This window comes from Ochlerotatus camptorhynchus, unplaced genomic scaffold, assembly GCF_037179485.1.
Source record: "Ochlerotatus camptorhynchus isolate MF236.1 unplaced genomic scaffold, CSIRO-AGI_Acam_v1.1 ptg000652l, whole genome shotgun sequence".
In the NCBI taxonomy this organism is placed as follows: Eukaryota; Metazoa; Arthropoda; class Insecta; order Diptera; family Culicidae; genus Ochlerotatus; species Ochlerotatus camptorhynchus.
In genome coordinates this window covers 44,797-57,407 of record NW_027041131.1, presented here as the reverse complement: position 1 = coordinate 57,407, position 12,611 = coordinate 44,797, and the positions used below count along the sequence as shown (strand labels likewise).

General features: G+C 37.9%; 2 protein-coding genes across 8 annotated transcripts in view; one reads left to right on the top strand and one right to left on the bottom strand.

The window, feature by feature from the left end:
- The window catches only part of Smr (Smrter), a 137,890-nt gene that overhangs the window by 101,949 nt on the left and 23,330 nt on the right, over positions 1-12,611 (top strand). For all 7 annotated transcript variants that reach the window (XM_065237864.1, XM_065237863.1, XM_065237861.1 and 4 more), the window contains exons 6-9: positions 71-190; positions 257-417; positions 488-1,912; positions 1,980-2,047. In XM_065237864.1, coding sequence (XP_065093936.1) covers positions 71-190; positions 257-417; positions 488-1,912; positions 1,980-2,047 — 1,774 coding nt within the window. The remainder of the gene's footprint in view (positions 1-70; positions 191-256; positions 418-487; positions 1,913-1,979; positions 2,048-12,611) is intronic.
- On the bottom strand, positions 5,583-8,715 carry LOC135714485 (zinc finger and BTB domain-containing protein 8B). Its single transcript, XM_065237865.1, has 2 exons — positions 6,998-8,715; positions 5,583-6,926 (listed from the first exon to the last, which is right to left on the bottom strand). Exons 1-2 carry the CDS (start codon positions 7,964-7,966, stop codon positions 6,462-6,464), a joined length of 1,434 nt encoding a protein of 477 aa, XP_065093937.1. The 5' UTR covers positions 7,967-8,715; the 3' UTR covers positions 5,583-6,461.

The window sequence follows — 12,611 nt, the reverse complement described above, 5'->3', positions numbered from 1 at the left end:
AGAATCAAACATCAACATACATAAGTGTTTCCATAATGACACTATTTGAACGCTTAATCTTCATTTACAGGAACGATTAAATTTAAACATGTGGACAGCTGGCGAAAAGGAAGTTTTTCGGGAAAAATTTTTGCAACATCCGAAAAATTTTGGTATGATTGCAGCCAGCTTGGATAGGAAGAGCGCGCAGGTAAATCACGCTTGTAAAACCGAAAATTGTCTTTTATGCTTATGTTTACCTTTACGTGTCTTTCAGGATTGTGTGCGATATTACTACCTCAGTAAAAAGGCGGAAAACTATAAGCAGTTGTTACGAAAGTCTAGGCAGCGGACACGAAGTTCGAGGAATATGCAGAAATCCAATCAAAATTCGACACAGAGCATAGTAGATGCATTAACAACTGGTGTTACAACAAGGTATGAAATATACATTTAATGTTTAGATCATTTGTTTGGTGTTACATCCATTTTTTGTTCTTTGTTTCAGACTACAACGTGAACAACAACAAAAGACTGTAGGCCGTGATCGTGCCGCGAATTCAACAAATAGTTCAATAGGAAATAGTTCGGCATCTAATGTCTCAACAAATTCATCTTCAAATACTACTAATAACAATAAAAATAATAGTAAAAGTAATAGCTGTAGTGCAGGTAGTATTAACACGAAAACGCCTGTATGTAGTGCATCAACAACAACCACACCAGCTACGGTATCGTCTGTAGCAACAGCACCAGTAATCAACACGGTAACGGCATCTGCAGCATCTCCTCCACTGGCAGTCGCTACAGTGTCCACATCGACGACGTCAACAACTGCGACTAGCATAAGTAGTATAACGAGCACTACAAACAGTAGCAGTAGTAGTAGTAGCAGTAGTGGCAGTGCCAGCAACAGCACTACTAATGAAGGCAGTAGTACATCGAATGTAAATTCCACGCTCCCGGGTACCGAGAGTGCCGAAGCAATTGTAAAGGATGAGACTGGACAGGAGAAAGAAGCAGCTGGTTCTGATTCATCTTCAACGTCTCCACCTCTCACTGCATTGGAAAGTAATAGTACTACTGCTACTTCGACAACTGCCCCTGTGTCGACAAGCCCGGCGCCTGCGAATGCAAGTTCATCGCGAAGTGCAACACCATCCACAGCTGTTCCACCACCTTCTTCATCTGCATCAACACCTAGCATATCGGTGGCCCCGACGAGTATAAATTCGCCGGCGGTAACGTTGCCCAGCATCTCATCAGTTGCAACACTTCCTTCAGTCTCATCATCTAGTATCATCAGTAGTAGCAGTACCTTGGCTCCGGTAGTGAGCGTTGCTGTGTCCAGTAGCAGTAGTAACTGCACGAACAGCAACAGCATTGCTAGCAGTAGCAATGCCAGCAACAACAATAACAGCGGTAATCTGACGAATGTGACTGCCGTGGAAACGTCATTTGTACCTAACCCTAGCCCTAGTATTTCTGCAATTCCGCTAAACGGTGTAAAAACGGACGTACTAAATTCAACAACGGCAACAGTAACAACTGTTCCGACTACGTTGAATAACAACTACAGCAGTAACAATAACGTTAACGCCAGTGTAAATAGCATCATCTCCACAATGCCTAGTTCCGTCGCCGCCAGTGGCGGAATCACGTTGGCCCATGGAGGGTCGGTACCAGTTACGCTTACGGCAGCTGCTCCAGGTGGAATTATTTCGTCCTCGACGTTGCCTCCCAGCTCACAGACACAGCCGCATTTACAACCTCTGCCACACCAGAATGCTGTGGTGTTTAACAATACAAGCACGCCGAAGACGACTTCTTCGTTTGCGAATATCATCAAGGATATTACGTTGGGATCTGTTGTAGTGGTCAATAGTAAACTTGGTGTGAAAGATAACCTCCTCAAGGACGAGTTAGAGCCGAGGTAAGTGCAGCTACCACTAGGAGCGTTGTTTTCTGATATTGTAAACATGTACTGTTTTGTTTTGCAGTGATGCAAAGAAAAGGCGAATCGAATTGGACGGAACAAGGGACGAAGGAACAGCACAGGACTGCAAAGGTAAGTTTTGTTTTTAATTTTTTATCGCCGTCCACCACACTCGGATCATAAATGAAATGACAATGAAAATTGAACTTGTAGTAAAAAGAGCGAAACGTTTGGCTTAAAGGTCTTTAATTATCACGACTATAAAATAAATTCAGTGTACGAAAATCTAAATTTAAAGTTGGTTTATTTTTGTTCTTTCATCAGTAAACCAATTCCAAAATTATAACGGAATCTTGCTACTCAATTAATTGATTCAATAGGTATCAGTCGATAGCTGAGCTTATTCGTTTAGTGCATAAAAAAATAGTGCCCTATTCCATGAAAATAAACTTGATTATTTTGCTATGTATGTTGATTTCTTTGTGTAAATATTTAAGGCAAACGTTAGCATATCGGATCATCTTTACTGATGCATATCAAATTTGGCAACTGGTTACACACATGTACAAAACAAAATATTGATGGAATAACCACGGATTTAGGGCAGGTATCTAAGTAAAAACAAATCTGGGACTTCAAGCAATTTTCGATTCTACGATAATACCCGGAAATCAATTTCCTGCTCGGCCACTTGCCGGAATAATATTACCAGGAATGTACCATTTTCCGGAAAATAATTAACCAGAAAGCACCATTTTGCGGATTTGAAAAATTAACCGGTTTGTTAGTGGTAGTTACACGATGCACTTATGCCTTTAAATACTTAATCAACAGTCTTGAACATTATTAAAACCAACCCGTGCTAGCCATGAAAATTCAAAAATAAGATTAATGGGAATCATAATGAGTACCTAGTGCCGTATTGGCAAAGCTCAAAATACATTAAAAAGATAAACTGTATAACTAAACTGACTTGTCATGAAATGCGTTCCATATGCAGATGGGCAAGGCTAGGATGTCCTTTAATTTACTAACAAAATCATTATTCAGAAAATCAAGAATTGTACGTTTAAGAATATTGAAAAAATGTTATGCTCCTTGAGCGCAAAACAAATTCTAATGTTTTCTAGAGACGAAGAAATATGGACGAAGATTTCTCGGATTAGCTCATTTTCAGCGATAAAACCGAGAAATTTCCTTCCTAACTGTTTTTGTACAACACCGAAATTACGGAAATAAAAACGATTAGAACTTACTGAAGTAAATACTCAAGTTTTCGGAAAAAGTTCTGCGATTCCATATTTGAAATCTGAATGAAGGTGTTGGGCCCTGGAAAATTGTCAAGGCTCTTGGAAGAACATTCCATGGAATTTTGACGAGAATTGGTATAATTCCAGGCATTCTGTAGAGAACTCCAATGGAATTATTTAAAGTATTCTTTAGGAACGCCACGTAGAATTTCCCGGAAATTCTGAAAATAATACCATGGAATTTGCGAGGGAATGGCCAGGTGAATTCAATGGAGAATTCCAAGATCGTTATGAGTACCGTGACCTACCCTAATTCCGCGTAGTATCTATTACCGTGGGTTTGACAATAAACATATGTATTTTGCGATGATTATTGATTTTTTTTTCTAGATAATCATCGTAAACGTTAGCATAACGAGTAATCTTCACTAATGCATAACAACATTGACAACTTTACACATCAGTGTTGCATTATTGCATTAATATCGCGTGACAACTGAGGTGCAACATTTCTCGATTCTCGACGACAAAAACCCTATTGAAATTCTGACTGCTGACAAAATATGATGCGACACGATGTGCGTTGCTTGCTTCGTCAATACACTTTGACAGACAACGTAGTTCGGCAAATTATTTGTCGTCAAAGGAAGAGACTTAAAAGTTTTGCGGACATAGCGCAGGAGTGCTGCAGGGTGACCGGCTATCAATATTATTGTGCCAAAGATCCCGATAGATTCTGGGCATTTTATGCGATACTTTCGGACGAAACAACCATGCCAAAAAAGTCACGATGCATCAATAAGCGTCTCGTTGCTACCGCAAATTGCACATAAGTACATATTTCAATCACTTCGAATGATTCATGAAACGTGTCAATTGTTCTCTAATAAATATTGCGTGAGACATGCATATTCCGAACGCATGGTTATTTTGCGAATATGGAGGCAGCTGACACTACAGCGTTTTCATTTTCCGATAGCTTTGAAGTTGTGCTCAGTCCTTTTTCCAGTCACATAAACTCCGACTTTTCTAGAACGATGGTAAAACAATCAACGAGATGATATTTTTTTCGCTTATTTAGCCAACACTTAAAAAAATCCCGGCATAGAATTACGAGTATCTTATCTTCGGGTTCAGTGGAGCCCAGATTAAAATTAATAGATTCTCAAAATTATATTCAAAGGAATGAAAGTTTATCGACATGGGATTGCGATATTTCCGGCATAAAATTAAGAGAAACACAGATTGGGATTCAGTGATTTACATATTGTGAGATTCAGTAATTTTATGTCCAGAATTTTCGTATACAGAAAATACTTCCGGTGATTAACCCATACCCATTTCGTCATTTCTTGACCGGTTTTGATGAATTAACTTCAGATCGATCCAAAATTTATTCTACTTTTCAATGTTGTTCAGGTTTGCTTCACTTTCAAAATTAAAAAAAGAAGATCTCATGAGCGAGGTAAAAAACAATTTTCAAAAATAAAAACTATTTTAATCACTAAATATTTTTAAAATAAGGCCAACATTATACACAAATCTAGCTAAATCGATAGGAACCTGATGTCAAATGACAATTGTGCAAATCGACAATACAATTTAACGGCCATTATGATAACTGTATGAAGGGAAGGAGGGGCATAGTGAGCTTCCTGTGCTTTAGTCTTAAATTTCTTATGGTTCTAAACAAATGTATTGGCCATTAATCATTGTAATGGTGCTATTCAACCTACTATCAATTACTTTGTTTCGAACAATTAGAAGTTTGGGACTGCAGTGCGGGATGCTCGTTATGCCCCATCTGTTCATTAAGCCTCTCTTACCCTTAGACCCCCGATATGCATTGATTTCACCAAATTTGACAAAAATAAATAAAAAGGTGTATAAAATATAATATTTTATTGGCACACATGGTATTAACAAAATGTCGTTAATTGCAATAGTGTAATGGAGTTTACCATGTCTCATATGGAAAAAGTAGGCATTGCGAAAATGGCAGTTGAAGTTACGAAGTACAATTCTTATGTAAATATTTGGAAAATCATAGTAAATTAATTGATATTTTTTCACGTTGAAATCATCAGTTGCATGTTTTGTTATATCATCAACAAATATGGTGATGCAGAACTGTAACTGGATAAGCGATTACTTTGTTTATTGGGAAAAAATGTCTTGATGTTGTTTCACATTTTTCATGATAAAACTCCGTAGCTTTATCACGTAATATATAAGTAGATGCTAATTGATAGTGTATATATCCCATTGTCTAATAAATAAATAAATAAACAATAAATATATAAATAAATAAATTAATTAATAAATAAATTAACAAATAAATTAATAAATAAATAAACAAATAAATAAATATGAATGAATGAATGAATGAATAAATCGAAAGCTCTCAATTTAAAAACTGGGGAAGAGCATTCATTTAGAACACTAAGTAGAGAATACGCAATAAGCTAATATGTGATAAGCAATACGCTTAGAATGCAAAGAAGAAGAAAAAGAATCACGAAAAGAAGCACAAAAAGAAGAAGTAGAATCTTTTCCTTTATTTAACGTCGGTCTCTGTTCCGCAATCTAGTGCCAATCACCGACGGACATCGATTGCCATCCATTGACGGCAACCGAATGTGCAGGAAGGCAGCTTCCACACCTGCGTAGGATATCGCACCCATTCACAACACACATGGGCCGGGACCAACGGCTTTACTTCCCTTCCGAAGGAAGACGTGACCAGAGATTTTTATGCCTCAGAAAAATCCCACCGACCTCGGCTGGGGATTGAACCCAGACCCATTGGGGTGTTAGAAAGCAGTCACGCTTACCACTACACCACCGGCGCCGGCAAGAGGAAGAAGAAGAATTTTCTGTTTATAAATAAGCATTCATCTGTTCCACTTCATTTTAGAGCATGGCAATTTTGCCCCATAACAGCGGAAACTTTTATCCCGTTGCATTTACATGCCATTTTGAAAAACAATCGTCACCAGCTTTTGATGTGATTTAATTTAAATTACTTTGATTATACCTACTGACAATGTTATTAACACGCAATTGGGTGTTCAAACTCCTGGAGGTTCGTAGTAAAAGACGTAAAATTATGACCCAAGTTGTTGTGTGATCAGATCAGATTTAAACACGTGTTTGACATTCAATAATGATTCAAAGATAGATTCAAGTTTATTTGATATGTAGCGATATTATTTGTTTATCATATTTGAATTGCGTGCTAAGCTTTTGATTAAGTATACCCTGTTGGATTGTATTTGTCTTGTGTTTGTCTTATTCTACAAAATCTCTTCCTCGGCATGACACATTTTCCTGTGTTTGTGAACAAAGTAGTAGCTGGGAAATTTACTACCACACGTTTTACATGGATAGTACTGCACATTCATATCCAGCGGTTTTACCTCGCGTTTGGATCCCGACTTCTCGCATCTGGGGCCGGAAGCGTCCTTATCCGCTTCGGTGATGCCTACGTAATCCGTTACAGCCATACTGGTAGCACTCGCTTCCAAGCTCAGCGGAATCAAGTGGCGCTTAGCGTGCTTTTGGTAGCAGTACTGTGACTTGAAAGTGTGCTTGCAGTAGACACAGTTGTACGTTTCGCCTGCGGCTGCTCCAGATGCCGTGCTTTGTTGCGAGCTTTGCGATTGGTTGTTGTCCTGACTGTTTTCGTCCTTGTTGCTTGCGCACGAAAAACTTTCACCCATAGAGAGGCTCTGCTTTCGCTCATTGATATTTCGCACCATCTACAAGAAAATGATGTACCCATCAAATGTTAGATGAATATAATGTCATAAGTTGATAATTGGTCACTTACCTGTTGGTGAAAGGATGAACTCATATAGCGAGAAACAGCTTTCGAGTCATCTGGGGGAGTAACATTATTGCTATTACTGTTCATGCCATAGCTATCGTTGAGAACCCTACGGAAACGCACCGGTCCATCACAGCTTGCAATATCAATGATCACACCTTTGTCAACCACTCTGGAGTCTTTCGTGGTAGTCGTTGTAACAACAGATTCCGATTTGTTCGAGCTACGTTTTAGTGATTTTGATTGTCGTTTTTGGTTTGATTCCTTTGGGGATTTATCGTCCACATCTCCATGACGTTGTCCGGTAGAAACAGGGTTTTCGGCCAGCACAGCTATTTTTGCATTCCCCGGAGGTGGCGATGAATTTTCAGCATTCTCAACTATTACTGCCGGTGATGTGCCAACAACGGTGGAAAGGCTTTTGAATGGAGTATGAGTGCTCGAGAATAGAATGTGCGAAGCAGGTGGTGCAATAAAGTTGAGTCCAATTCCGGTTGCTTTGCTGGCGATTGGTCGCACTACTTTGCTCGTTTCCAATTCAGGTTTAAGTTTGGATAAACTGTGAACATCAGAAGCACCAGCAGACGATAGGGCGTTTAGTCCGCCGAAATAGTTCTCCGTTTGAGTAGCTGATAGGAAGGAACGACACAATTCCAGTGCTCTTGGCATGTGAAGGATGTGGGTAGCAAGCAGCACGCCGAAAATATTTTCAATATTCAAATCCAAAAATCCAGTGTACATATACGTGAGTAGTGGGGTGAATTGATCTGCGGTCACATTGGGGACATATATTTGCATGGTGTCCGCATTTGCTGCCAAACTGTCTGAACGTAAGGCTGCTCGCAGATAACCACTGTGAACGGAAACCAATGCGCTGTGTGCGGCATACCGTGTGAATGGTGGTGGGCCGACTTCAATGATTGTATCCGGTGGTAGGGTAGTTGTCGGTGGCGCTAACCAATTTGTGAACATCGTGTTTTTTGCGCTCTTGCCTCTGGTTACTTCAATACAGTTTGAAAATCATACTGTTTTGTTGCCCGTTTTTCCATTTCACAAAAAAAAAATCTTTCCGGTTCAAGTGTGCCTACGTAATTGAAAAATTTGCTCCATTTGTTGCTAATTTAATTGTATTCCTCCTTTTTGTCAGGGTTCAGGGACACGCATTACATTTGCATGAACATTCTGCGGCCAAAACGAAATTCACCGACATATTTATCTGGAAAACCACGGGCCAGTTTTTGTGTTCATATTCCCTGAGGCCACAAAAATCGAATTCAAACCACAATTGTTCGCGGATTCGATGGATAATTGAATTAAATTTCATATGTTCACTGTTGTGCACTGGCTCACATAACACATCACTTGATTCACAAATGGCTCGATGGAATCCGCTGTTGCACTGTTTTCTGTACCTAAAACAAATTATGGTTCAACATCCACTTTGCTTTGCATCACAAATGCTGTAGAATCGATTTCAATCCATTGATGAAAAATAATCCGTTCAAAACCCATCGCAATTGAAAATGATGATCTATTAATTATTCCGTGTAATCTAATTTCATGACATAAATCTAATTGCAGGCAATCCAATAGATGTTTATATGGTATCCGTTTGTGCTTCAATCAGTGAAGATGTTTCTTGGGCAAACTGCCAAGGTTCACTAGAAGCACTCCTCACTACTTGTAACCAGAATGTTCGCTTGTTCAAAAACGGTGTGAATCGTGTAACGTTATTTAAGCGAATGAATGAGCAAGGATCATATTTCATATCTCATGCCTTGATTGCTAGCGGCGAAGTTTGCCCGAGTATGACGATTGCCGTTATGATCCGAACAATTTCCCGCGCTGGATGCATATCCTTGTTTTTCTCTATAGCGAGGGAGAGAAAAACTCTCTTGCATATCCTTTCTCTCGCGCTCGCAACTTCTTTTCTAATGTTTATCTTTCTGTGGGATGCGCGGTTTATCCATTGGTGCTTGTGGTGCATTTCATTCGGACGCGAAATCAATTGAATCGTTGATTGATGCGGATCACATCACCAAAGAAATTAGAGAAACGAGGCATTAAAAGGCTATTTGGGAAATGGAGCTGCAGCTCTCTCGGAAATTTGATGCAATTGTTTATTATTGATACACACCAGGCGAGAGATTCAGCCAGATTAAATTAAGTCTAGAGGAAATTTTCCAAACATCCTATACTGTCGCTATTCGCATAACAATCCCATACCCTGTGGATTTCCTTGCTACATGGGACTGTTATGCGAATAGCGGTAGTATAGATGACAGCTCCTTTTAAGTTTGGGCGATGTTAAACGTATCATACTGTGAGCCAATAACCTTATTTACTCGTAATTAGAAAGAGGTCATATATGATGCAGAGAATCTCTTATTGGTATTTTTTTTTTTTTTGAAAAAAGCGCTTTTTCTCAATTGCATGTCTTATTATATCGTATATATTAGACCTAACTAAATCAAAGTCTCTGGCTGAGTAGTTACAAAAATCATTACAATCAACACTAATTAAGTGTAAACACTCTGAATCCTTGCAGAGTATTTATGGAACTGTTCGCGAAAAACCCGATACGCAACCATTCGAGCGAAAGTAAACAAACAAACAGACAAAATACTGGTCCAGGCCTATAAAGGAATAGAAGAGATGGCATGATGTGATTTCTGTACTGCGAGAAAACGAGACAGAAAATCCCAAAGAAAGATTTCCTCGCGGTATTTGCCAAGCAAACCGCATTTTTCGATGGATTTTCTTGTGTACATTTTTCCTCTGTGATTTAGATAAACACTGGAGAAAAAAAATCTAAGGTAACCTGAAAGAGAACGGAGCTGGGAAAACTCAACAGAAATAGGGAGTTGAAAAAATCGAATTATGCTGAAAGTATTTGTTTTTCAATTTAATTCGTCATTTTTTCTGCTGATGGTAGATGCTACTGCTCTCTGTTGCGGTATCGCTGATGTTGCGGGAAAGATACACAGTATTTTTTTTTCTTTGCTTCAGGGATCCGTACAAACGAAGTTTCAGTTTTCTAATGTATGAAATGAAATTTCAAATAACTGCAAAAGATTGGCTGCTATAAATGTTCAGTTCTGTTTTGTTTATTCAGTCGCTCATGTTCGTTGTAAAGTTCGTTTAGTAACGAGAATGTTCTACAACATCCAGGTTTCAGTTTTGTTAACAATATATTACAAATTATGTTCAAAGTTTAATCCAATTGAATCAAAATTATACATTGTGCTATTTAACCCTTATGTGCGTGAAATGTAAGCACACATTTTCTGGGTTTCTTACATGGGAGGGAGGAAGTCTCAGAAATAACAATTCAAATATTCGAATTAAGAACTTATAAAGAAGGGAGGGGGGATTTGTTATTGTGTAAGTTCATGTTTCTATGACTGTTGATGCCTTTGATAGGTCCTAGAGCACCGTAACGCATGCGTTATGATTATTTTGCAGAGCAATGATCACGATTTCTTGATTTTTATTCAAACTTTCGTAAACGAAAAACTAACGTGTTTCGAAATTCGTGACTTGAGGTTGTTGGAGTTTTTCCCGCGTATCAAAGTTCACGGATGCAGGAATGCAAGCACACTTCTGGGTGCATGGTATCACGAAATCATAATTTTATTTGATTCTAGCTGAGTGTGCCCGGCCTTGCTCGAGATTCAATATTAGCTTGAGTTTATGCACCGATTAAAGAAAAGCATGATATATTTACGTAGCAACCACCCCCCTCCTTTTTCAGACAGACAGACAGAAATTAATTTTTATATATTTAGATTCCGGATTTTTCATGGATTTGGGATTAGATTCTTGAAAATCAAATTTACGTTATCACATTTTAGGGAACAAAGTCATGAGTTCATGTAAATTATCAGTTCAGGTTTTCATGATTTTTTGTTCACGAATAACGGAATGTTTTTTTTTTTGCAAGCTGTGGAACTCAATTTGATGTACATTTTTTCCTGTTTAGAACAAAACGAGTATTCAATCTGATGTTCTGCTAAAGCAATGAAAACAAAATTTCAATAGTATATTTCTGGATCAACAATAGAAAAGGGCCCATCAGCATTTGTAAACAAACCGTTCCAAAGCCCATTCCTCACAAATCGAAGGCCGCCCACACAAACCAACACCATAATCGTGTAGGTAGAAGTTTCCCCTATCCGATGATGGTGTTGGTTTGCGTGGGTGGCCTTCGCATTGTGAGTAAAGGGTTTTGGAACGGTTTGTTTACAAATGCTGATGGGCCCTTTTCTATTGTTGATCCAGATTTTTGAAGAGCAAATGGGCAACAAAATTAAAACCAAATTTGTTATCAAATTTGTCAAATAATGCATGTTACATTTTTCAAAAGAATTTAAGTTTTTAGTTTTTGCTCATAAACTGCCATGAGCCTCCATTATTCAAAACTTAATATTTTTGAAAAATTGAAACAAAACGAAAAAAAAAAATGCATCGGTAAAATTTTAATAGGTATGTTGTTTAAAAAAATAACATGCCGTAGTGCCTTTGAACCCCAGACCATGTAAATCGATTATAATCAATGTTTTTCAGTGTAAAACCACAATTACAGCCCATATTAATATTTGTTCCTGAAAACTAAAAAAAAAGACTAGATATAATAATCTTTCATTTGACCTTTTGATCCAAACAAATCGGTCCAGTGGTTTTACCGTCCATGTTAGCTGAATTTTTCGGGAAAAATATCATTAACTGTTTTTCAGTAAACGCATTGGTTTGCTGCTCTTGATCCAGCAATCCGTTTTACTGAAATTTAAATCCCAATTCTCTCCCCTAAACTGTCTAAATCCAGTTTTCATTCTAACAATTTGGTGCAAATTAGATGCATTTTATGTGTAAATTCACTTTTCATATCGAACATATAAAAGTAAAATAATTTAATATCTACCAAACAAAAAACATTATTCGACAAAAGACATGCAATTGGCCGAAAAACCTGTCATTTTCACTAATGTATACCAATCAGATGTCAGAAAATGGTGTATTCACAATTTTATTAATAGAATAATTTGACAGGTTTGTGAGTACAGAACACAACTAAAATAACGGCGACGTGTTGCCAAAAGCGGATTCAGTCCGTTGTACGTACTGCCATTACATTTCTCGTAAGAAGCTAAATGATTCGGCTCAGTAAGCAAAAACGGTCGATACTAGGCCACCGAGAAACTCACGCTGTACCCGCTACTTTTTGTGCTAAAATTCCAAATTTGGGCAATTTAGAATCATTAAATTTTATTTTTTAAATTTTACATACAAATAATAGGGTACGGCTTTGATAAGTCATGTGTTGAGAAATATAAGAAGAAAAAACACTACAAAAGCTCGTTATATTTCAAGGTGAAGTACCGTAGGATTGAACCCTCGTTCTTGTGCTGATTGTAAGCGCTCCGCGATCATAAAACCGGTTATTTTATTCCTCTGAAAACAATATTTAAAGGTTTCTTGCGTCAAACACATACGTCTTCTTGTAATTTACAAATAAAAAAATATAATTTTAATAGATAATAATTTCATCATTCAGAAAAATGTGTTTTTTACGGAATGATCATTGGCAACCTTGCTGAGAAGTCTGCATGTTGATGAT

Excerpts from the sequence above, each read along its gene's own strand:
- LOC135714485 (XM_065237865.1), bottom strand. The coding sequence starts at position 7,966 with ATGTTCACAAATTGGTTAGCGCCACCGACAACTACCCTACCACCGGAT. Across the intron at positions 6,927-6,997 it reads GTTCATCCTTTCACCAACAG|ATGGTGCGAAATATCAATGA; the intron begins GTAAGTGACCAA and ends ATTTTCTTGTAG.